At 36.9% G+C, this 25,278-nt stretch overlaps 1 protein-coding gene across 8 annotated transcripts in view; it reads right to left on the minus strand.

Moving 5' to 3' along the window:
• LOC127413030 (rap guanine nucleotide exchange factor 2-like) overlaps positions 1-25,278 on the minus strand; it is a 198,464-nt gene that overhangs the window by 26,010 nt on the left and 147,176 nt on the right. For all 8 annotated transcript variants that reach the window (XM_051649819.1, XM_051649823.1, XM_051649821.1 and 5 more), the window contains 6 exons: positions 14,937-15,068; positions 9,509-9,686; positions 8,117-8,253; positions 6,577-6,735; positions 3,027-3,179; positions 1,451-1,615 (listed from right to left, as the gene is read on the minus strand). In XM_051649819.1, the coding sequence (XP_051505779.1) occupies positions 1,451-1,615; positions 3,027-3,179; positions 6,577-6,735; positions 8,117-8,253; positions 9,509-9,686; positions 14,937-15,068 (924 nt within the window). The remainder of the gene's footprint in view (positions 1-1,450; positions 1,616-3,026; positions 3,180-6,576; positions 6,736-8,116; positions 8,254-9,508; positions 9,687-14,936; positions 15,069-25,278) is intronic.

The following is a 25,278-nucleotide window of genomic DNA, read 5'->3' on the forward strand; positions in this document are numbered from 1 at the left end:
TCCGTCTGTGCGGGTAGATGTTGCAATGATCTGCCTCTAGACTCGGCAACATTTGCAGGATGGACGGCGTGCTATTATTAATGTACAGCAAAAATTCAAATGAAGGTTGTCATGAATGTATTTGTAACTGTATCAGATGTTATAAATAAAAAAAACAAGAACTCATTGCAGGGGAATTTTTTGCCAACATATTTTTAATTTTGGGGAGATTTTTGCCCCGAGCCCCCGTTAATATCCAACCCTGCTTTGTACCAACCACAATGAGCTGTTTACATGGACACTGATAATTCTGAAAGGATATGAAAACATTTTCATCATTTACTCACCCTCATTCCATCCCAGATGTGTATGACTTTCTTTCTTTTTTAAAAGAATATCTCAGCTCTATAGCTCCATACAATACAAGTGAATTGTGACCAGAACTTTGAAGCTCTAAAAAGCACATAAAGACAGAATAAAAGTAATCCATAAGACTCCAGTGGTTAAATTAATATCTTCAGAAGTGATATGATAGGTGTGGGTGAGAAACAGATCAATATTAAAGTCCTTTTTACAAAAAATTCTCCTTCCTACCCAGTAGGTGGCGATATGCAGAAAGAATGTGAATCATAAAAAAAACAAAAAAGGAAAAATGTGAAAGTTAAAGTGGAGATTTATAGACTTAAATATTTATCTGTTTCTCACCCACACCTATCATATCACTTCTGAAGACATGGATTTAACCACTGGAGTCTTATGGATTACTTTTATCTTTCTTTATGTGATTTTTGGAGCTTCAAAATTCTGGCCACCATTCACCTGCATTGTATAAACCTACAGAGCTGAGATATTCTTCTAAAAATCTTTGTTTGTGTTCAGCAGAAGAAGGAAAGTTATACACATCTGGGATGTGAGTAAATGATGAGATAATTTTCATTTTTGGGTGAACTTTCCCTTTAATAAGCCGTTAACATGTAAAGTCATTCTTTAATCCAGGTTAAGTGATGAAATGTTTAAGCATAATCTGATCAACACAAATAGATTTTTACCCATTACCCCAATTGTGCATTGCATGTGAACACCTTTAACAGCATTCTTACCGGCTTAGCCAATGTTTGCACGTGTTGCGCACATGCCTGTCTACGTTTAGATGTCAAAAACAGACAATAATCTGATTATTACAACTCATGTAAATTTCTTATGTTGTCGTATTTTTTAAATAAACAGTTTTGTGATAGTTATCAGCATATTGCTGTGCATGTAAATGCATTCGATGTGTTTTGAGTGGGAAATTATTGGCCACAGAGAGCATGAAACCATCGAAATTAAATTCTGTATGACCAACAAGTGTCGGGTCACCACTTGATGACCAGTGTACAATCTTGGTCCTGCAGCAAAAACCAGTTGAGAACCACTGTTACAGAGCACTGTCTTAATTTTGTGCTTTTATAGAATCTGTGTGATTATGTACCTTGTCCCTGAGGCTGGAGTCATGGAACCACTCCAACAGTTTCTTGCCCACCACCATGGGGCTTGGCAGGAAGGTGCGGTAGGTAATCAGGAAGTCCTCGATGTAGGTGGGGTCCACCACCGAGTGCTCTTCTACAAGGTGCATGGTAAGACGCTCCGGTGTGCCCTACAAAAAGCAACCAACATGAGAAATCTTATAAATTCTTCAAAGGTACGGTAAAGATGCCAATGCATTTTTAATCCAGCTTTGGCTTGTGAATCTCTTATTTGTAAGACAGCAACCCTAGACACAAGCAATAGTGAAAGATATTAATTTGCATTTATTTTATTTAATTGTGTATGTTACAAATGTTGAAGTTCCTTTTTGTTTAGCACAATGATTAGGAAGAGAAAAAAAATTACAGAAAATGTTGAAGACATTTGGGCAACCTTTTTGACATGGAGTGCCATTTTTTATTTTCCTGGTCAATGGCTGTGCCGATGCGCATGTATGTGATTTTTCAAAGTTTGAGTCCATTTTTCTGATTTTAATCGTTTATTTTTCATTACAAATGATTTTATCAGCATAACAGTTTTAGTGAAATATGTGTGCAAAACCCGATGATTATGATACAATCATGATCCTGCATGTGAGTTTTCACAAAGCATCTTTTGGAAGTGCTTTAATGAGAAAAGAAAACCTGTCCTTTTGTACAAAATGAGTTACAGTTAATGTCACAAATTTGCTTATTTGATTACTGATCACAAAAAATGTGGAATCTTAAATATTTCTTATATTATGTCATACATTTTAGAGTTGGGTAATGGATATCTCAAGGATTATAGTGGTGTTTTCCTTACTACATGACGTGTTGTTCTGAAAGCAAAAAGAAACAAATGAAACACGGAATGTAGGCTGTCATCAGCTCAGCCTGACCAAAGCAAAGCGGGCGTTTACTCGCGCAATTAACCGAAAGTGAAGCGCTGACAGCTCGTGATGTGCGAATGGCTTGCACGTGCAGCGCGAGTCTCATCACACTTTAATAGTGTTTAGCCTCCCATTCAGCTGATGAAGACACGCTGCGTAATCATGGGGAAGGATTACATCAAGATATAGATTGGAATGCAGGTGCGGAATTTATATAAATAAAATATTCTACTCCTCTCTCGCCATTGCTGGTGTGCCAGTGATTAACCTTCCAGTGCCAGTGCTATAGGTTGCCGACCCCTGGGCTAGATAAACTGTGGGTCACTTTAACTTGTTGCTAGATAAATTCCTTTGGCTTCAAACGTCAAGGTATTCAAATTGTAAAAACATTTTTTATATCCATCCCTAAATAAGCTTCTACTGTGCTAAGCATATTTTCATGTTCAGGAATCAATTAAGGGATATGTTCAATGTGTAAATAAGTGCAAATAGCATGTCAATCCAGAGCGCAGATTTTGGATGCGTAAGCTTATGAGATCTATTAAGGGACCTCATGAATTTATGAAACTTCCACAGTCTGGTAAACATCCCTTTCAATATCATTTGTTTTGTCAGTTTGTTTGTATAACTTCTTGGAAAATTATTGGCAATTCTCTTGCTTGGTTCTTACCTTAATGACAATATGTCCTTTTCTGGTGCCTGTTCGGTCAAGCTCGCGATGTTCCTTCACCATCACTATCTCGCCCTCTTCTTCCACCTTCTGCATGTTCTTCTCCACTTGGTTCAGAATGCAACAGTAATCCTGCTGTGCTATACACACAAACTGAGAGAGAAAAAACCAAGAGTTAGCAAGGAAAGTGAATCACTTTTAACATACATCAGTATATCCAAATGATTTTCCAATGCATTGAAACAGAGAAAAGTTGGCATTATTGTTAAATTTCCACTAATCGCCACTATTATTCTCAAGCTTAATGAATGAGCAGGGCTACGCCACTTTTTAGGTAAATAAGTCATCACAACCAGCTAAAACAGGTTGGGCGCAATGTTCACTCTGAGCTGCGCGCGTATGGAATTGTGCAATTCTGATATTTCTCCTGTGCAGACCGTTAAATTCAGTGCAGAACGCAGGCTCAAAAATGTATGTGAAAAAAGCTAGAGATTTCCTGAATCAAAACTAAATGAATGTGTTTTTTGTGATCTGGACCTAAAATCATCAAGGAAATTTTGAGAAAACAAAACAAGACAGAGAAGTAACAGTAATGCATAGCCACAAGCAACTCGGGTTTTAATACAAGTTAAGCTCAATCAAAAGCATTTGTGGCAAAAATATTAATTACCACAAAAAATTATTTCGACTCTTACCCTGTTTATTACAAAATGTGATTACAGTAAGGCACTTACAATGGAAGTGAATGGGGCCAGCCCATAAACACTAAAATACACATTGTTTCAAAAGTATAGCCACAAGATGTAAACATTATACATGTTGACATGATTTTAGTGCGATAAAATTGCTTACAAAAGATATATCCTCGTGTGACCCCGCGTCCACATGCGTGGACATTGTATTTTAGGTTTGCTATCCGCAACGCATAATTTAAATAAATAAAAACCAATTGAATACTGTTCACAAGACTCGACTGTCATTTAAAGGGTTAACTTCTGCCGCACCGAGTCACGTGACACAACAGCATGTCGTCGATTTCCTTGAAGCACTCTTACGGATGCAGCGCCAACAAAAGTGCCTCTGGAAAGAAATCACTTAAGTTTTTTTCAGTGAAACCTGTTTGGTTGTAAAGAGTAGTCTCTAGTTTAGTTTAATATGCCACTTTAAAAGAAATCAGTTCATTTTTTGCACGTCAGCGCCCTGATAAACATGATGTCCACATATGTGGAAACTGCCACTGCATTTCTTCAAAAAAAGAAAACATATTATTTTGAATAACTTTCAACTCTAACACATCTGTGGGTCATTTAGCTTAATTTTAATATACATTTTGTTATGTTTCATTTTATCACTGTGCAATACGATTCTATTCATTAACATAAGTTAATTCATTCCTATATATTTACTGTGCATTTTCACAAAAGCTACAAAATGTTGCTTTCAGAGGCTTTATATGGAGTTAGGATGAAAATAAGGTGCATTTCAAACTGTTCTGAGACCAGTGATGACAGAAAGCACACTGCTAAGTCATTCACTAAATAGGGAGCGAGGGAGCATCATATAGCTTTCTATGCAGCTAAGTTCAGTTAAATAAAGCTCAGTTTCAAGCTGTAGATGATGTTTGGAACACTCAACATGTTTGGCAGACATGGGACAATAGTAATCAGTACATAGATTCAGAATTTGATAATTCTACATTTTATTTGAATATGGTTGGTAGTGATAGGATGATGCTTTTAATTAGAATTATTTGTTCAGCTTTACAGAAAATCAGTTGTAAAGTCTATAACGTCTCAAAAACATGAATAACAAACACTCCTGGAAACAAACAATTTGTTGAAAAAAATCTAACTTTCTATTGCTTGATATTATTTAAAATTTCACTGCTTAGTCCTGCTGTCCACATATGTGGACACTGTTTTTTAGGAAACTATTTGCTCTATAAAATATATATATATTTACTAGTTACCAACCAAAAAGGGAAATGGAAAATGCACACAGCAGTCACACGGGGGTCTCAGGAGGATATATCCAGTATAAGGATTACAGGCTTTCGTTGTCATGACAACATAGTTGTAATATTGAACTTAAATTTATACAGATTTGTAAGGAATTTATCAAGCTAAAATCATGTTAATTGTGGCTATACTTTGGAAACTATGTGGATTTTAGTGTTTATGGACTGGCCCACTGATATATATATATATATATATAGAACTGGATCCCTGACACAACGGTAAACTGCCAGCAGGAGGTGAAGCCACTGGAAGTGTTCGAGCGGCCATCTTGGTGTGCCCAAACTGCCATAGAGCCTCAATGACTGTCAGCTGATGATGCCGTTTCACCATGTCTGATCTCCGGATACAAGAGTCGCATTTCGCCCTCTAGTGACAATCATGATTAATGTTTAACTTGCTTGTTATGGATTATATTTGTTACGAGGGAAAAGATATAAACTGATCGCGATGTCACAGCATTCACCTGCCCCACTGTTCAGCCTATCAGTGCAGCACAACGATCATCAAGGGACTTGGCAAAACTTTTCAAAAGTTGTAAAGTAAGTTGGAAAAGCTGTAATGTCTACTTGTTTTAGGGTGACAACATGTCCTTTCCCTCGAGGGTTCTTAAAGTCAGACCGAGATTAATAAATCACAGAAAATGCCCAGGATTTGCCTGTTATTTTCCTATTGAAGTGCTCTCTGTAGTCATACAGATGCATCTCATACATTATGTGGCTGTTAGCCATTTAAATCAGTATAACCATCTTTGCTTGTCTCTCTCTCTCCCTCTCTGCATGCCCGCTGCGTGTGTACCGTGAAACACGTAACTCTGAACGTACACTTTGATGTTCACAATAAATATGCCTGAAAATGTCTCTTTGTATCTTATCTGAGTTTCATTGCACTTGTTTACATTCAGCTGATCTGTTCCCCACTGAAGTTTGTGAAAGGTATACTGTTTGATGTAGATATACATAACTCGCTCAGGCTTTCAAGGAACAGGAAAAATTCCAGACTTTAAATAAATAAATCTTTGCAAGTGTAGGACGTTTGCGTTGTATGGACGTACAGGCAAATTAAAATTTGAATTAAAATCTGTGATTAAAAAGCCAATGTTAACTCAATGAAATTAGATTATTTTCTATTTAGTCAACAGGCACATTATTGGGCATAGCAATATTGCGGCGCAGTGGCTTCACTGTTATGACGTCATCAGCAATCCAGTTCTATATATATCTGTGGACTGGCCCCATACACCCCCAGTGCCTTACTGTAACCACAATCTTTGCTTCTTTTTTCTTTTTTAATAAAGGAGGGACAAGTCAAAAAAAAAAAAAAAAATCCACTGCATGGGTCTGAAACATGGGGTTTGTCTGATCAGGATCTGTCCTATAGAAACATTTGACTGAACATTGGTTGGGTGGGGATATGGATTTGGATTACCATAGCATTTATCTGTTCTTCCATTCTTCTTCAAATCAAATTGTAAGGCCGTAATTTGTAAAGAAAGTGGAATTAAAAGTGAGTGGGTTATTAGGATGTTGACCCACCTGGCAGTCATCCACCTTGGTTTTCATCACCCCCTTCATGTACTCTTTGTCCATGGTGGGGGACACACCAAAGCTGTTGCCCATGCACAAGATTTCTGTCCGGCCATCTGGGTGTGTTACTTCCACTGAGCCATTCAGAATCACAGACCACGAGTCCAGCTGCAATGACGGAACGATGACAAGTTAAAAAATATCTGAAAAACTACAAACATCTTCAGTATCTCTGCACAGCTGCAGAGCCAGTAAGGGCCAGGGAGGCATATGGATATGTATTTAATTTTTTTAATGTAAATGTAACAATTGTGCCAGTCTGTAAATTGTGCCATTTATTTATATAAACACAGACTTTGTCTGACAATGACTGAAATTATGCACAGGGACTTAATTATGTGCTGTTTTTTTTATTTTGTTTAGTGTATTGATAACAGCATAAGTAGAACATGCCACTGCTATGAATTGCACAAGCCTCAAGCCTTGTCCTGTTTTCAATTATTTGGAGGCATTAGGGGGAAAAGTGCCTCTTTTTGGCATGTCAATACTGAGATAAGGAGATAAGTGATCCCCGCTGAACCATGGGCATCTTGTAATCTCAAGATGCTGATTGCTGGCATTTATTCAGGTTTAACAGAGCAGAAGCTGAACGGCTGATTGGCCGACGATAAGGAGGCGAGGGATGGTGCTACATGCAAGTAAAGCCAAGGAATCGGGGTTACCACAAAACTAAATGTTTTGAGGTGAATGGAAGGTCTTTAAAGGAATTGCTCACCCAAAAATTAAAATTCTGTCATCATTTATTCATCCTCATGTCACTTCAAAGGTGTATGACTTTCTTTCAAAGGCATGACTTTCTATTGTATAACACAAAATGTTACTTTTTGAAGAATATTCTGGCAACTCTTTTCCCTATAATAAACAAGGACTGAGGCTGTCAAGCTTAAAAATTACAGAAAAGCATCATAAATGTGGTACTTATGACTTATATATTCAATATATATAAGCGATTCATTGAAAATATCAAACAATCATTAGTTTACAAATCGGATATGGCCACTTTTACCATAAGCTACAATGAACATGCCAAGAAGAACTAGGGTGATGTCAAGATTTCAGTGAACAATTACTTTTTCTGGCCACTTTGGTCTGAATTGTTTGTCTGTTCATCACACAAAGCATTGAATGCCTTCAGAAGACTTGGAATCTAAAGTACTAGTTTTAACGTCCTAGATCTTGAGAGCTCCAGTCCAGTTTACTGTCATTTTATGGCATAAAGTGGCCAGGACATTCTTCATAAATTTACCTTTTGTGCTCCACAGAAGAAAGTCATATAGGTCTGAATCGATGTGAGGGTGAACAAATAATGGTTGAACTATTCCTTTAATAAGAGCAAGATGGAACCTGCGTTTGGAGTAAAGAAAGAACTAAAATAAGATTAGTATGGAAGGAAAGGCTCAAGTCTATCGATGCAGGGAAAAAGTGCAAGTTATGTACTATGGGCACAAATTAAGGTCATAAGGCTCATGTGACGGCAAGTCTGACTGACCTCTTCACCATCGTTAAGGACGATTGTGCCAGCCCGTTCTACCACAGCGAACACCATGACAGCACAGAGCTCCCTCCTAACTGACATGGTCATGTTGGCAAAGGCTGGTAGCTGGTGCATGAACTCCAACAATTGCTCTGAGGAAAGAAGGTGAGACACAAGGAGTGAAGTTCACATTTAAAACTCAGATCAATATAAGAGAGAAAGAGAGAGAGAGAGAGAGAGAGAGAGAGACTATTGAAAGTCTTTCATTGATATTTGTTCTCTTTACTAGTTGCAGTTTGCCTACAATGAGAACCGAAAAAAAAAATATTTCCATAGCTATAAATATAACAGTAACCAAGCTTTGAATGCATTATTAATATGAAGCTATTTCTGATAATAGGCTAATCCTGCGATGCCATAAACAGGACATTATCCATGACAAAACACTTTTCCACAGTGAAACTCAACAAAACAGCATGTTTATATACTGTGGGGTCTATGAATACATCTAAGAACACAAGTGAAAATGCTTCTATTTTGCAATATTTTATAACTTAATAAAAAAAAAATTCAAAACACCATTTTCTGCATAACAATTTGAGTAAAATGTTGAAAATTTTATATGAATTTCCACATTTTTCAGTATTTGTAGTGTCCTCTTTTTGGTTTAATGACAGCATGCACTCAAGCTGGTATGGACTCCACAATTTTGTACAGTAGTTAAACAAAAATTTTCTAGGTTTAAAAAAATCCCATATTCTCAATGTGGTCTCAGGCTTTTAGATTTTATGCTTCTAGTAAGACTGCATGCATCGCATTGACAGCCTTGAATGCTTGCAGGTGTGATTGTCATATTGTTCAATAGAACACAGTAGATTTAACCTCTGTGCATTTATTGCCATGTAATCATTATTTTGCAATCAATGTTAATCACTTATACAGGTCACAAAGATTTAACTCTTTTCCTTTCTGTGCTCAATAGGATAAATAAATCAAGAATCTGGCTTTAGCTAGTGTGACAGGGTTGCCCACTGCGGAGTGTGGAGACAGCAATTCTGGGCTTTGCTCCGTGTCCTGTCTGGGTACTCGATGACCTGTGCTTAGCACAGCAGCACTGAAGCAAAGCTGTGGAAGCAGACCAGCCAATAAAATTTTAATGTGCTTTGAAAGTCTTGACTAAAAGGGTGACCTAGAAAAAAACAACACTTCTCCACCTATCCTTTGTTGTCTTCCTGACCTTCTGTGGGCTTCACCTTCCTGGCAAAATATTTATTTGCTTTTGAGAATTTCCTCTTTCATCTTCAAAGAAATTCTGATATTTGCATGTTCTAGCCTGAGTGACCTCATCCTTGCTGATGTTTTTAAGGGTTTTGTCAATGTTGGTTGGGATTATGAGGTATACCTCACCTATGTCATCATCTGTTCGGTCCATGGGGTCTTTCTCCAGGCAGTCTCGGACGATGTCTCGGCTCATGAGGGGATCTGAGGCACGCTCGATATCTTCCTCATCGTCATCCTCCTCGGAGTCGACGGCTGTCTCTGGCAGGCCACTGAGGTCCATGTCACAGGGCTCACTTTCGGTGGCCTATGTGTCAGAAACATGCATTCAGTCAATTGATATATATATATATATATATATATATATATATATATATATATATATATATATATATATATATATATAATCTGTTTCTTTCTTCTGCTCTTACTTCTGCACTACTCCAGCTACAATTAGCAGTGCAATAATGTGTATATTGTTGAAAAATTGCCTCATTTTGTAAGTCACTTAAGCATCTGCTTAATGACTAAATGTCAAACACTCAAAATAAATGTATTCAAATAAACATTCATTACTAAGCAATGAGCAAATACAGTATATGAATCACACGTGAATCAATGGTATCAAATATATATGAACAAATCTAGAATTAAAGAAAATAATTTGAAACAATTAACACTTAATTATATCACATCTGCACATCAGCATCATGAAATGATGAGTAAACAAAGAGCTAAACTGTTCCCATTTGATGCTACTTGTCTCTTGTATTAAAACAAATCAGGGAAAGCATGTAGCTAGACAAGGAAAGATGACCAAACCAGCCAACATTTGGTAACAAAATGAAAATGCTATTGCTATTAGGCTACACGCACTACACTACACCCATTGCGGCAGGGCTCAACCTTCAGCAAGAAAAGAAAGACCCATCTCGTGCATATGGCAAAATCTCATTCCACATCCATTCAAGTAACTCTCACCTGGCTGAGGAACCTCAGCGATGCTTTGTTCCTCCCCGCAACTGCCCAAAATTTAGCCTGAACCAACTGCTTGCAGAAGCCAGGTCCCAGCCACATCTTTAGAGGTCAGGCTGCCAGCCACTTTTAATTTTTTAAGCCCCTCGATCTGGGTTCACACAAACCCATGCCATCTTGATTTAAATAACCTGCTTCACTCATCAAATATTCAGACTGTGCTGAAAGCAGCCACTCAGAGGTTGAATTGGGTGGGCCTATGTGAGGTGGGGCTTTTTTGGGGTGGAGACTAGGAGTAGGGGAGGAATGGTGGTGGCAGGTGGCAAAATGCATTTATACATAAAACAGAGGGCTGTCGATTGCATAGCATTCCTTTTAAGTTGGTCTAAGGAGAGCTTAAGGTCCTCAATCTGGCTGAAAGACTCCATGATCTCACAGATGTTCACGAACACCATAGGACACATTTGTCTAAGAGATAAGACTGGGGTTAAACACTATCACAGATCTATGCATCAGCAGTATTTTCCATGAAGTTTACGCGATTGGATATCTATGTACTTAAACAACAGCAATCTTATTGAGGAAAGGTATAATTGACTGTTGATTAATGTGGTTTCAAGATCTTAAAATCAATACACTAAGCAGTCACCCATTAGCTGAGCCTTTGGGATTTACACTACATCACAATCTTTATCTAGACATGGTTAAGTCGATGATTGCTGCAGATCATGAACTCTTTGCCAGATATACTTGAAGAAACCATGATTATTGCAGTTAAGTCTCATCCAGACAAACTGACTATGCCACTTTGGGTCATTCAAATGTTTTTTTTTTTTTTTTCTGTTGTCCTTAGACAAGATGCAAATCGAACTCTGCCAATGATGCAGCCTAAGCAGGAGGCCAGTTGTCTTTTTCATGAAAACCATTAAGAGCTAAACAGGGAAAACAAACATAAGGAGTGTAAATAAGTTGTGTGCAATGAAGGGACTGATTTTTCTTTCAAACTGCCATGTCTGATGCGATCCATAGCACTGTTTGGGCGGCTAAGATGAGCGTGAAGGAAACATTAATATTTCAGAAGGGCTATTCTTGGATCAATGCTTTCAAGCCTCCCTGAACAACCTGTGTAATGATTTATTCAAATGTAAAAAAAAGAATGTGACCGCCTTAGCAGCCACATTGAGGATGTGGCCCATTACTCATGACAATAGAGGCCTGAAGTGCTGTAAGATACCTATAGACCAACATCAGCCAACCAGCATGACAATATCTGAGTCATGCTGTGAAGAATTCAACTTTGCATCACATACACTGTACATCACCACAGGCGTATTGATACAGTGTAAATTAAGGGTCAGTGTGTGGAGGATACAGGTCAATAAAAGGCTAGTTAAGTTTTGATATTTAATCATATGAGTTCAGAAGTCTTGGAATATGATGCACAAGCTGCATGGAATAATTTAATGATTCTTTTGGGTCCTTTTTTAAAATTTAAAGGGAGTCACTATCAACAGCCATTGTATTGAACAAATTTCCTTTTGTGATCTGCATAAGAAAGAAAGTCATACCAGTTTGAGATTTGAAGATACCTTGCTACTTCATACTTCTCCATTTGCTTCCTCCTGGTGTTCAAAAACAACAAATGGTATCTCTAATGTATTCAAAATACTGTCACCATTTCAGATTCCCATTATGTTTTTTTAAAATAAAACAAGCCATGAGAAGCTGGGCGATACATTGATTTTATTACAAGTAAGGGGTGTTCTTAAGCACAATGCAAAGCCGTAAAACTAGTCATATTCTAAACTATGACTTTCAGTGCACTCGGTCATTTTTTTTTATTTTATTTTTTTTTTTTAAGTAGGTTGAAGTGGCTTAAATTGGCTTACATTGACACCTAGTGGCCTGGATGTTGCATCATTCAAACAGTAGTTTTTAGTTATTGACAATTATTGACTGAACCTTTAAAATCACTATAACGCATGGCCTTGTCTGGCATCTAGCTAACACTACGCCAATATGCAATATGATATATCAACAGCAATATGATAAAAAGACACTAATATTCAATAAATAGTTACAATTATTAATAATAATGACCAGATAAAAAAAATAAAAAATCTCCCACATAATTTAGTTAATCTAGTCTGCTGTCTGTTAACAGCCACAGGTGTTGGTTTATTGGCATTTTACAACTGCTTAAAACACGGCTCATCCAGTCTGAATACAGAGTTGGAACTATCAGTTTTGTAATAAGTATTTGACAACACAGCTTACTCGTTTTATGCGAATTGCAGAGAGGTGAAGAGTGTTGTAGTAGATTGAGCTGTAGAGCAGCGAGATCACAACCTCCTTTCATACGGACACAGTCCAGCTGGTAATGAGAATTCAACAGATGGCCATCAGGCCAGGATCATGCATGATGCATACACTGAATTATCTCCATACACCTCTGCACACGCCCCGCCGCAAACCCTCTTTAATCCACAAACACATTACACAAAGAAACCTATTTACAACCAGCCGGATACCAACCCAAACACAATTAATCAGACATACGGAGACACACTCACACACGAAAACAAACACACATTTTCACAGACTGACAAAGATGTGTAAAAGGGAAATGGGGTTTCTCTGTTTGAATGTCAATGGCTCCATTTCAAAGATATTTGGCTCAGTTTTCTAGGGCCTTAACAAGTATTTACAGTAGTGATGGAGACTGTAGTAGAAGATAAAGTATTAGAAGAAATTGTGTAGCTTGCTGTTAGAAAAGTTTCTGTTGCTCAACTGTTAGAGAATGATGCTAGCAACACCAAGGTCATTGCTTTGATTCCCAGGAAACACATAATGATAAAATGTTTACTTGGAATGCACTGTAACACCATGTCCTAACCAGATGTTTTTCTAGCTAAACAGTTGCCTGTCCACCTGAAAGCAAAACTGCTGCACAAGGTGACACAATCTCAGCCAATCAGAAGATATTTAGTACCTAATATACAGTAATGTTTGATGGGATTTTGGATCAGTCATGTCTGGTAAGGACAAAAAATGTGGAAGAGCTTTTTCCACTTGTTGCTTTATCATGTCAGATCTGGTTAGGACACAGTGGAAGGTCAATTTTAATCAAAGCATCTGCCAAATTAATAAATTGAAATGAAAAAAAGAGGAGCATTAAGAGTGACGAAAATTGTATTGACATTGTTAAAGGTATATTATGGGTTCAATACAAGTTAAGCTAAATTGACAGCATTTGTGGCATAATATTGAATACCAAAAAATAAAATAAAAAATAAAATAAAAATGTGACATCCCTCCTTTTTTTAAACAAAGCTAAAATCGATGTTATATTGAGGCACTTACAATGGAAGTGAATGGGGCAATTGTTTTGAGAATTTGAAGGCAGAAATGTGTAGCTTATAATTTTATAAAAGCACGTACATTAATTCTTATGTTAAAACTTGTGTGTTATTTGAGCTGTATTTTGTGTTTTTGTTAATTTTAGGGTTTTAGGTTTTAGGGTGCATCATCATGGCAATGAAATTATAAAATTGGCTATAACTACACAGAAAAGGTTAGTAAACTATTTTACTAAACTAAAATCATGTTAACACACATATTGTTTACGGCCTGTGGCTATACTTTTGAAACAATGAGTATTTTAACGTTTACGGATTGGCCCCATTCACTTCCATTATAAGTGCCTCACTGTAACCCAGATTATTGCTTTTTTTTTATTTATTTTTTTATAGAAAATGAGGGCCAAGTTGAAATTAATTTTTTAGTTAGTCAACATTAAGCAACAGTTTGACAGTTAAGCAACAGTTTGACCAAGTAAATGCAGTACTGTATAAAACAGTAAAAACTGATCCACTGCCAATTCAGAACATGTACAGTCATAGGTGTAAATTTAGGTAGGGATGGTATGGACATGTCCCTTCCCACTTTTAGAAAATTTAGAAATGTCCCCACCAACATATGGGCAATTTTGCATAGAAAATATTCTAACTTTATGTTTTTATTTGTATTTTTATGACTATTAAAGTTCCTCAGTATCATACATTTCTTTTAAATTTATGTTTCACGTTGTCACATGGTGCCTGTTACTTTTGACTGACGTTTTCGAATAACATTTTTAAAAATAATTTTCTGGAGATAAGTCCAGATAATTTCCATTTGTATTTTAGGTCCAATCCTTGAAATTAATAGATTTAAACAAGCAAACTTTTCACGTAGAAATGTTCTTTGTCTAAGAACAAATAAAAAAAATAAATTAAAGAGTTATGCATGCAGCCCAATAAAGGGGTCGTGTCTAGAAGGTAACGGCCAGTTTACTTAAGTCTCGCGGGAGCTGCAATGAATGTTTACACACTGTGTTTTTTGTGTTTATTTAGAGTCCTTCAGAAACCCTACACCTACCTCTACTCCTAAACCTAACCCTAAACCTACCAATAAATGTAACCTTATACCAAACCTTTGTAACAGAGAATGAGACTCTCGCGAGACTTGCCGGGGATTACCTTCCAGATGCAGCTCAATAAAGGATACTGTTTTTACGGCTAGAAAGACATCGTGTTGTTACCTGGTAGATGTCCGACAGGCTACTGCTCCCCGAGTCACTGGTGATGCTACATCCTGAGTGGCTGGAGGAAACGTGCATCACCTGGGGATGAATCCCATCTGCCAAGTGTAATCTGCTGAAGTCTGCCGGCAGCTACATATGGAAACAAACATGCAGACTGTCAGAACGCAAGCTTGACCACAAACCACAGCATGCATAATGCAATGCAGCTAATAATCATAGCAAAAGTAATGTAAATCGACAGCACTCTTAAAGACTTCATGAAATGGTGTCAATTTTTAGGAGTGTACCAGATTATAGGAGTCAAAGCTAACAGACATAAACTAAAAACACCAATTCTGATTTCAGAAGGTTTTTAAAGTTCATAGATTGCAGTGTCTCTTTTTACTGATGTTCAAAGTAATGTTAGTTTTGTGGAAAGCTGCAGTACACTATGCTATCGTTTATTCATTACACCTGCAGTCTGATGTTTCTGATATGAGTTTTCTCAAAAAAAAACTTTGTTTTATTAAAACAAGACCAGACAACATCTTAAACAGGGGCAAGCTTCCCCTCCATGCCATCCACAGTTCTGTCAACCGCACTGAAATGCCAGGCAGGTCAACAGTCACCTTTTATGTGGGGCTTTCTTTTTTCTCTCCAACAGAACACTACAGCTCCTTTGCTAATGCTAATAGTTCTTGACATGTGGTTTTGTAGCACAAGAGTCGTTGCAGTTAAAGGCTCACGGCATATATGTTTTTTTTTATGAAAATCTTTCCCTTCGCTGCAGCTCTCAAATCTCATTTGTGGTCGTGTATATTCAAATATGGCATGTGATGCCTATATTGTTGGCATGTAAATGCAAAGTTTGAATATGCAAGGATGGACTACTTTTATTGTACCTCTCATTTTAAACAGCTTTTTATTTTTGGGTAAACTACTCCTTTAATATTTATGAAAAAGCATATTATTTACAATTCCCAGAGGCTAAATTTGGACTGAAGGAGAGGGGGAAATTATATTTCTGATGTCTGATGTAATCTTTGGAGAGCCTTGGTGCTGGAGTATTGTCTCCAGAGAAAGGCTGGGTCATATCCACATAAAACAATCATATACATATGAATTCAAAATTAATGAAAGACATAGACACAGACTTAAAGATGAGCAAGTGGCATATTTATTTCTTCTGTTTTAGTGTGAGCATGCAGCTCTTTTGTGGCGACACTCTGTACATATTTGAAGGGGTGCGGCTGCAAGAGAAAAGTGTGAGTGTGTGTGTGGGCTTCTGCAAGAGGAAAGGCTTTGACAACAGCTCTGAGATAAGGATCTAAGAACCAATTTCAGCTAATATTAGAGAGCTTACAACCCACACAGGCCAACGGCCACATTCTGATAAGTCCATTCCGATTGTGTCATATGTGTATTCGTGTGTGTATGTGTGTTCACGGGTGAAATTGCTTTTTTGGGTGGCTATTGGAAATCTTCCACAAGCTGTGGCTGAGTGTAGCTTTTATACAAAATGCATTTGACCTAATTTCCACTCCCCTAATCAGATACATGTCGGAAATGCAGTCAGTTCTCACAGGAGATGGAGAGCTTGGACAGAGAGAAAACAAACTTATAGACTGGGTTTATATATATATATATATATATATATATATATATATATATATATATATATATATATATTTATTTATTTATTTGTTTTATTTTTTGTTGCAGATACTATTTTTGGACCAACACGATACAACAGGGGTCGGCAACCTTTTTGACATGGAGTGTTATTTTTTATTTTCCTGGTCAATGGCTATGCCATTATCATCCGTGCAGCCTAACTGAAGCAAAGCGGGTGCATTTACTCGCATGATTAACCGAAAGTGAAGCGCTGCCGGCTCGTAATTTGCTAATGGCACGCACGCGCTGCACGAGTCTGTTGGGTATACTGCAGTCTAGTCACATTTTAACTTTTTGTTTAGCCTCTCATTCAGCTCATGAAAACACACTGCGTAATCATGAGGAAGGATTACATCAAGATGTAGATTGAAAAGCAGGTGCGGAATTTATATAAATAAAATAGTCTACTCCTCTCTCACCGTTGCTGGCGTACCAGTAATTACCCCTCAGCATGCCATAGGTTGCCGACCCCTGCGATACAGCAATATTAGTAAGCAAGACAGGGGGTAAAAAAGCATCTAGAAGCCTGGTGTTTGGTGTACTGTGAGATTAAATGTGTGTTAACACTCTAATGTTTTCAGCCACACACTTCGGCATGAATATTCCTCCTTACATGCACTGATTCATTATTTCAATCTACAGCTATTCATGCATATTAATTAGGGCTATTTATGCCTGAAAGCAGACAGGCAACATAAGAGGAAGCTGAATGTATGGCAGAAAGAAAGAAAAGAAAAAAGATAAAATGAACAGAAAACCAAATAAAAGACAATGAAAAATGAAATGGACGAACAACAGAGCAAAAGAGAATGAAAGACAAAATTAAAGACAGAATGATAACAGCTAACAAAAGAAAAACAAACAACAGAAAGACAGAATACAAAAAACATAAAAGACCATGAAAGACACAATGACAGAAAGACAACAAAAGACTTCACAAAAGGATGATAAAAGAAAGATGTAAAGACAGACAGAACAACATTAAGAAAGAAAGACAAAAAGAATGAAAGACAGCAAAAAAAAAATGACAACGAAAGAAATACAAAAGACAATGAAAGAAAGACATAATGGACAAAACAATGAAAGAAAGACATCATGAAAGGAACACAACGAAAGACATGAAAGACAACAAAGACAACGAAAGAATAGCAAAATCAATGGAAGACAACAGAAGACAGAATGAAAGACAGAATGAAGGAAGGAAAACATAACGAAAGACGCAACAAAAGAAAGACAAAAGAAAGATTGAACGAAAGACAATGCAAAAAAGACTCAAATTAAAGAAAGAGAATGATGACATTAACGAAACAATGAAAGACAATGAAAGTCATAACAAAAGACAACGAAAGAAAGAGATAATTGAAGGAAGACAAAAAGACAGACATCACGAAAGAAAGATAAAAACAAAGACGGAATAAAAGACATAACAAAAGACAATGATAGAAAGAGTGAAAAATAATGACCCCCCCCCCCCCCCCCCCAAAAAAGAACAGTACGCAAGACAGCAAAAAAAAAAAAGACATACTGAAAGAAAGACACAATGGAGGAAAATGGAAGATCTAAAAAAGAAAGAGAATAAAAGACATAAGGAATGAAGCAATGAAAGATATAACAAAAGGCATGAAAGACAGAATGAAAGACATGAGAGAGAATGAATGAGCAAGCAAATAAATTAACAAAAGAACAAATGAATGAACAAATGGAATAACAAACGAATTAACAAAATAAAGAAGGGAAAAAACAAAGAAAGATAGAAAGAAAAAGAAAGAAAAAAGAACAAACGAATGAAAGAATTAAAGAACTAATGAAAAAATTAATGAACAAACAAAAGAACAAATGAATGCAAGAAAGCACAAACAGACAAAAGAACAAAATAATGAAAGAAAGAAAAAGAAAAAAGAACAAACGAAGGAAAGAAAGAAAAAGAACAAATGAATGAACAAAATAAAGAATGAAAGAAAGAACAAAAAAGAACAAATGAAAGAAATAACGAATGAAAGAAAAAAGAATAAACAAAAGAACGAAGTAATGCAAGAATGCACAAACAAATGAAAGAAAGAACAAATGAATGAACGAACAAAAGAAAAAGGAAAAAACGAACAAACAAAATAAAGGATGAAAGAACAAAAAAAGAACAAATGAAAGAACTAAATGAAAAAATGAATGAACAAACAAAAGAACAAATGAACGCAAGAATGCACAAACAGATGAAAAAAACAAAATAATGAAAGAAAAAGGAACGAAAGAAAGCACAAACAAAAGAACTAACAAATGAAAGAAAAAAGAATGAACAAAAGAACAAATCAACGCAAGAATGCACAATAAACGAAAGAAAGAAAGAAAGAAAGAAAGAAAGGAAGGCTGGGCTAATATGACTCCTTCACTGTATTGTGTTAATAGACCATATTCACGGTGGTGCCATCTTTGATTTTGAGAGGAATGAAAATGAGGCTGTGAGAGGTATCTCCTTACAAAAAATGTAGAGGTCTGGCAAACTTGCAGCAAATTTTCCACTCGTTATTTTCACATGCTTGCGATTCGCCGTAAATGCTTGCAGTTCTTCACCAGTAGTGGCGAACCTGCAGCAAACCTTTGGCTTCTGGCAAACAATTCTGTGGCAAACCTGTGGCATTAATGAAGAGTTTGCCGCAAAGCTCATTTGCATGTAAAAATGATCAAGTTTGCGGCAAATTTGCCAGAACTCTCGATTTTTGCAGGAGTCTTACATTTTCTTCAATGGCATGCCCTGTATAAAGCTGTATAAAGATCACATATCACTTTCCACAACTTTTCTGGAGTTTTTTGTCTACTGAACTATTTGGAAAGATGTTTTTTTTTTTTTTTTTTGAATTTCGTCTGCGGAACGATCCAAAACACTTTAAATTACAGTACAACCCATTAAAGAGACTGTAAGTCTATCCCTCACAGCCTCATTGTCATTTCCGTCAAAACTTAGCACTATTGTGAATAAGGTCTATTACTGTTCGACCAGCACCAGTACACAATCACAAAGCACTGTGTAGCAGCAGCCCTATTTCAGCACTCATTGTCAGGTCAGTGAGTGCATTAGGCACTTGAAATAAAGGCACTGTGATAGCAACAAAGCTTCTCAATCCTCCCTCCACATCCTGTCATTTGGGTTCCTCCAGGCCATTCCCTCAACAGCCATCGCTGGGCCACAGAGCTGTCAGCTATGATACACACATCACCTCTCCTCTCCCTTCCATTATCAAAACCTCCACGCCAATAAATTAAGCTCTCATGAGTGTACATGGGTTTTCCTTCCTGCTGTCATAAAAACGTGCAGGGAACAATGGAGTAGTTACAAGCTTGTGCTGACAGGAGAGACAACTGAGAAGTGGTGCAATTTTTCAAGGTGTCCTTTTGTTTGTAGATGGTGATTAACACATTTTCTTCCCATAGGAGTTTCATTTATAATGAGCAAAGTGTTTTAACAGCATGTTAATTATAAAGATGAGTTTTCTACAGAAATATGTGTAAATGTAAGTATTTTTGTTTAAAGAGAAATCTCACCGATTTTTATGTTGCATTTGAGGATGATGATGATAGACTAAAGAGAAATGTGAAATTACACCAAGTTTTGTGTCTTATAACTAGCTCAAGATGGAACCTATTCTTACTCAATTTTGGCTTTTAGCAGGTGAGGACATTTTTTTTTTAACTGGACAGACAGATAGCAGTAAAGGTGGGAGGGGGCAGAGGGGACGCAAGTTTGCTCAGAGAAAGTTAGCCAATTGAAATTGCGGGAATAAGTTATTTTTTTGGTTCCTTTCTGCTGGTTTTTCATCAGAGAAAAAGCACGAAGCACTGCGATGTCAATTTAAAATACTCATTTAAATCAATCAAACTATAGCTAAGACTAATCATCGGGACAAAAGGCATCCCAAACTGTAACACACTGAAGACACGGCTTGTAAAATCAGGACTCTCCTGGTCCTATCGGGACGTCTGGTCACCCTGAGAGTACTTCACTGCCCTACAAAATCAAAATGTAGTAACCATGGCAATACTGAAACTGAGAAAAATGGTTTAAAGTATTCAAAGTTTAAAATAATTTTGAATTTTTATTTTCCAGCCACATGTCGATTATAAAATAGTCACACTCCGTTTTCTTTTCATAGTTGAGCCAAACCCATCTGTCACAGGACAGATCGAAGTCTAAGAACTGATTTTGGTCATAACTCAATTTCGATAAAAATTGTAGTTTTGCAGGGCAATACACTCTTATTAGTAGCGAAAAGAATGATCAAATCAGCCAAAATATTTAATAAACAAACACACAGGGATGGGAGCGGGGGGCATGAGGAACTTTGTGAATAACCAGCGTTCCAATTCTGCAGAAATCTGTAGGGCTTACAGCAGAATTCGTCAGGCACAGATTCTGAGTGGACCTGCTTATGAAAAAAGGAGACAACAAGAGATTGCGACGCTTTCTAAGTCCCTTAAACCCCCAAATGGTACGTAAACTGGCTATGACAATCAAATTCTCTTCCCAAAAACTTTAACATATCCTCTTCTTACAAAATATTTATGAATCCCGCTGCCACAGGCTAAACAAGAAAAAGCTATATCTCTTTCCAGAGATTTGACCTACTAACATACAGAGTTTATTTTCTGTGATGTCACATTAAATAAAGCAAAACTTTCGTTGAGCAAGAGCTGTGGGGACTGAAGTTCATTCTCCATTCTCATATCCCCATAAAACAAGCGTGTCCTGCACTTCAGTGCTCAAAAGTAGTCGTGTCAAATGATAAAACTTGTTCTGTAAAAATTTTTTTTACTATCAATGAGAGTATTTGACAGAATAGACCTTTTTCACAGATTGTGATGCCGTGTTTCCGCCTCATTTAGTAGCGTAAATCTCACAAATGTTCATATTATAATTTTTTTTAATATTGAGTGTAAATGTATTACATTATGCTTATTGTTATATTTCCCTGGAATTAGCGAATTACCACAGCTTCAATGGGGGTTACAGCTGCTGAGAGAGTGAGAGTAAATTTGGCATCTTCTCCCATCTGACTTGCTTAATCCACCACTCTCTATATTTTTCTTCTTCTGGAAAGTCATTCAGACGTAATAGTGTTTTTTTTTTCTTTTGCTCTTAGAGCTAATGGGTAAGTGAAAATATATTTGCTGTGATCTCCCATTCACCACTGTCGAAGTTTACCCTGCAAACGTTTACTTCTACGAGTGTGAAAATGTCTATAATGGTTATGATCTATATCAATTTAAAGCAACAGTTCACCCAAAAATGTAAATTCTCTCATCATTTACTCACCCTCATGCCATCCCAGATGTGTATGACTTTCTTTCTTCTGCAGAATACAGACAGATTTTTAGAAAAATATCTCAGCTCTGTTTGTCCTCACAATGCAAATGAATAGTGACCAAAATTTTGAAGCCCCAAAAATCAAATAAAGGCAACATAAAAGTAATTCATTCGACTTCAGTGGTTTAATATATGTCTTCTGAAGCGATGCAATCACTTTGGGTGAGAAGCAGATCAATATTTCAATCCTTTTTGACCATAAATCTCCACTTTTACTTTCAATTTCACATTCTTTCACATTTTGAAAGTGGAGATTTATGGTAAAAAAGGACGTAAATATTATCTGTTTCATACTCGCACCATATTGCTTCAGAAATATTGATTAAACCACTGGAGTCTTACTTTCATGATGCCTTTATTTGAATTCTGGAGCTCCAAAGGTCTGGTCACCATTTATTTGCATTGTGAGGATCTACAGAGCTGAAATATTCTTCAAAAAGTCTTTGTCTGTATTCTGCAGAAGAAAGAAAGTCATACACATCTGGGTTGGCATGAGGGTGAGTAAATGATGAGATCACTTTTATTTTTTACTTTTGGGCAAACTGTCCCTTTAAAGGTGAAGTTGTAATTTCTGTGTCACTAAATGTAACTTTTAAACAAGGAGACAGTTTTCAATTATTTTCAAAACCTCTCCCCCAGGTTCCATTAGTCAACAAACAGATAGTCCCGCCTTAAACTCACACCATTGGTTAAGCCAATGTTGCTGTGTCAGGCTGGTCAGGATTCTCAAACATGGGGAATGTGAAAAGTGCAACAGTGTTGACACTTTTCTGGGGATTTAACATACAAATGGCACACTTATAATTGTCTCTGTATGGTAAATATTATAATATCCAAAAAAGAAAACACATCACCTTTAAGTATAATTTCAACATAGTGAAATCTATGGAATACAAAGAGATGACCTTGATTTTCCAATGTTTCATACAGAGTTTGAACTTTCAGCTGTGAATAATAGCACTGAATGTGATACAAACCAAGTCATATTCAACATAACCGACAGGGACTACTATTCATGTTATTACGGACTCCTTATTATTCTCCATGCATAGTGATAAAAAAAAAAAAAAAAAAAAGCTCATTGTTTTGGCACTTTCTCAATCCATATTAATAAATAGTCCAGCAGGGGATTAAGGGTAGGGTAAGGTCCTCAGGAAAAAAATTAAACACTCAAATTAAAAAATGACCAAAAAAGTTGTTTAGATTATCAGCCTCACAAGGTGGCTGATACATAACCAAATGTGGCCCCGTTTGTGCATACATCTTGGTATGCAAAGACATCATTTGGACTAAATGTTTGTAGTGGCAGAAGTCGATATACATGTGTCAATAGCAATATCGTGCCTGCCTCCTGTGCCCACACAGGGGGCCACTCCTATCCTTTAAGTGCCCTTTTCATGTCACTGTAGCACATAATAAAGACTTAACTCTCTCGCCACGCATTTTAGGGCATGCCTCAATCAATTAACACAAGTGGCTTTTAGTCAAACAGCGCACAGGTCAGAGACAGCAGGCTACAAATCCAGGGGTCCCAAAAATATCTTGTGATGGCTCTGGGGGAGTTTGGAAAAAAATGGGTGTGCTTAAGGCAACGTTGCCCTTTCATACATTTCCGTATGAATGCAATGTTAATAAATGCTATAGGATCATTGATTTAACTGTATTCTTGCTCTTTAAAATGACTGTGGTTTAACAAGCTGCTTCCATAGTCCAAAAATTACACTGCAGTCTTAATGACCTATATACAGTAACTAGACAAAAGACCTGCTAAATTTTGTACAAAATTGGGATGTGCAAAACTACTACTAGTCTATTTTTTACTTGATGGTGGGTTGCCTGAACAACTAGTCATCTGATCTGTCAAACAAAACATTTTATTCTGAAATTGTTATTTTAGTTAACCAAATACTGAAAATTAACACACACTCCAAACCTTTAAGGCTTTCTTTTTCCAGCCACATCAAGTTTCTCAAAGTCATTGTTTTCCAAAGTACACGGTTATCATGAGCATTTTCAAAAGTCTCCATTTTCTGTGTTCTAGTGTGGATGGGAGGCATAAACATAGCAAAATTGAAGCATTTTTAAATGAAAATGTATTAATGTTGATGTGGCCTTCAATGGAACTTAAAAGAGGATTTTAATGCAGAATGTTAGCCTCAGTCACCATTCATTTTTATGGATTTTTTAAGTGAATGGTGACTCAGGTCATTCCCTAACATTCTGGATGCCTGAGAAAAAATCTAGTCGACCTCACTATTTGTCAGTTGTTGATCAACAAGACGACCATCGTGACCCATTACTAGACCAAAAATTCACTGAATGCAGGTATGAAAGCACATTTTTGTTTTCCATGTGTACTTGTGCGATTGTGCGAGTGTGCATGTTTACAATTGCATACTAAAAGAGCTTTGTGCTTCTGAATGCTCTTTGTCATGCTGGGTGACTTGCTTCTATGTAGGCCTACCTGCTGTTGTGTATTTGAGGTGTGGATGTGTGAATGTGTGTGATGTGCTAATGTCTGTCAATTTGAGAGGTGTGACATTATAAAAAAGGGCTGACACTGGAGGACTCAAAGCTGCAAACCTATCCCATAAGCCTCAACATCGCTCTAGGGGCCTCTCGCTTTCCTTAGCTCAGAGAATGAAAAGATTAAAGAGCTTCGTCTGGGTGTCAGATTAAACAGCACAGATATTCTCACAAACACACGACATTACATTTACTATGGAGTGAATAAAGCAAAGGAAAATGACCATTTCCTGCTATTCTATGAAACAACAGCAATGTCCACAATGAATCTCTTCGATTACTGATCACTTGAAGAATGAAACAGATACTAAACATGTCCAACAGGTCTGCAACATGAGCTCTGTAAACTAATTTCACACTGGAACCATTTTGAAGAGGCAGTAGTCGTGATAGACAGAAATAATTACTAGTTCGATTTATTGGACAATATCTGACCGTGTTGAGATTATCGGCATCGGGCGATAAACATGCCAGTTTGGTTTTCAACACCATAATCTACAGATAACCTTGTCAATAGATAATAAACAATTAAAAATTTCTCTGGAACACCAACTTTATTTTCAAGTCACCACTGTAAGGAGCAGCTCATACAACTTCCTGAAACTAGTAAGTGTGAAACTTAATACAAAAACTTTATGAAATATGTTTTAAGTTAAAGGGACTCATTCATTAAACACCAGCCAAACAAATTTCATGGTTTGTGTGCTCAATCAATGGTGTGGTTTTGGGGTGTGTCAGGGGGAACCGTTTAGGAAACCTGTTAGAAAACAATTCTGTTTGGTGAGGCTCCATTTGGTGACAGATCAC

This window comes from Myxocyprinus asiaticus, chromosome 22 (assembly GCF_019703515.2).
Source record: "Myxocyprinus asiaticus isolate MX2 ecotype Aquarium Trade chromosome 22, UBuf_Myxa_2, whole genome shotgun sequence".
In the NCBI taxonomy this organism is placed as follows: Eukaryota; Metazoa; Chordata; class Actinopteri; order Cypriniformes; family Catostomidae; genus Myxocyprinus; species Myxocyprinus asiaticus.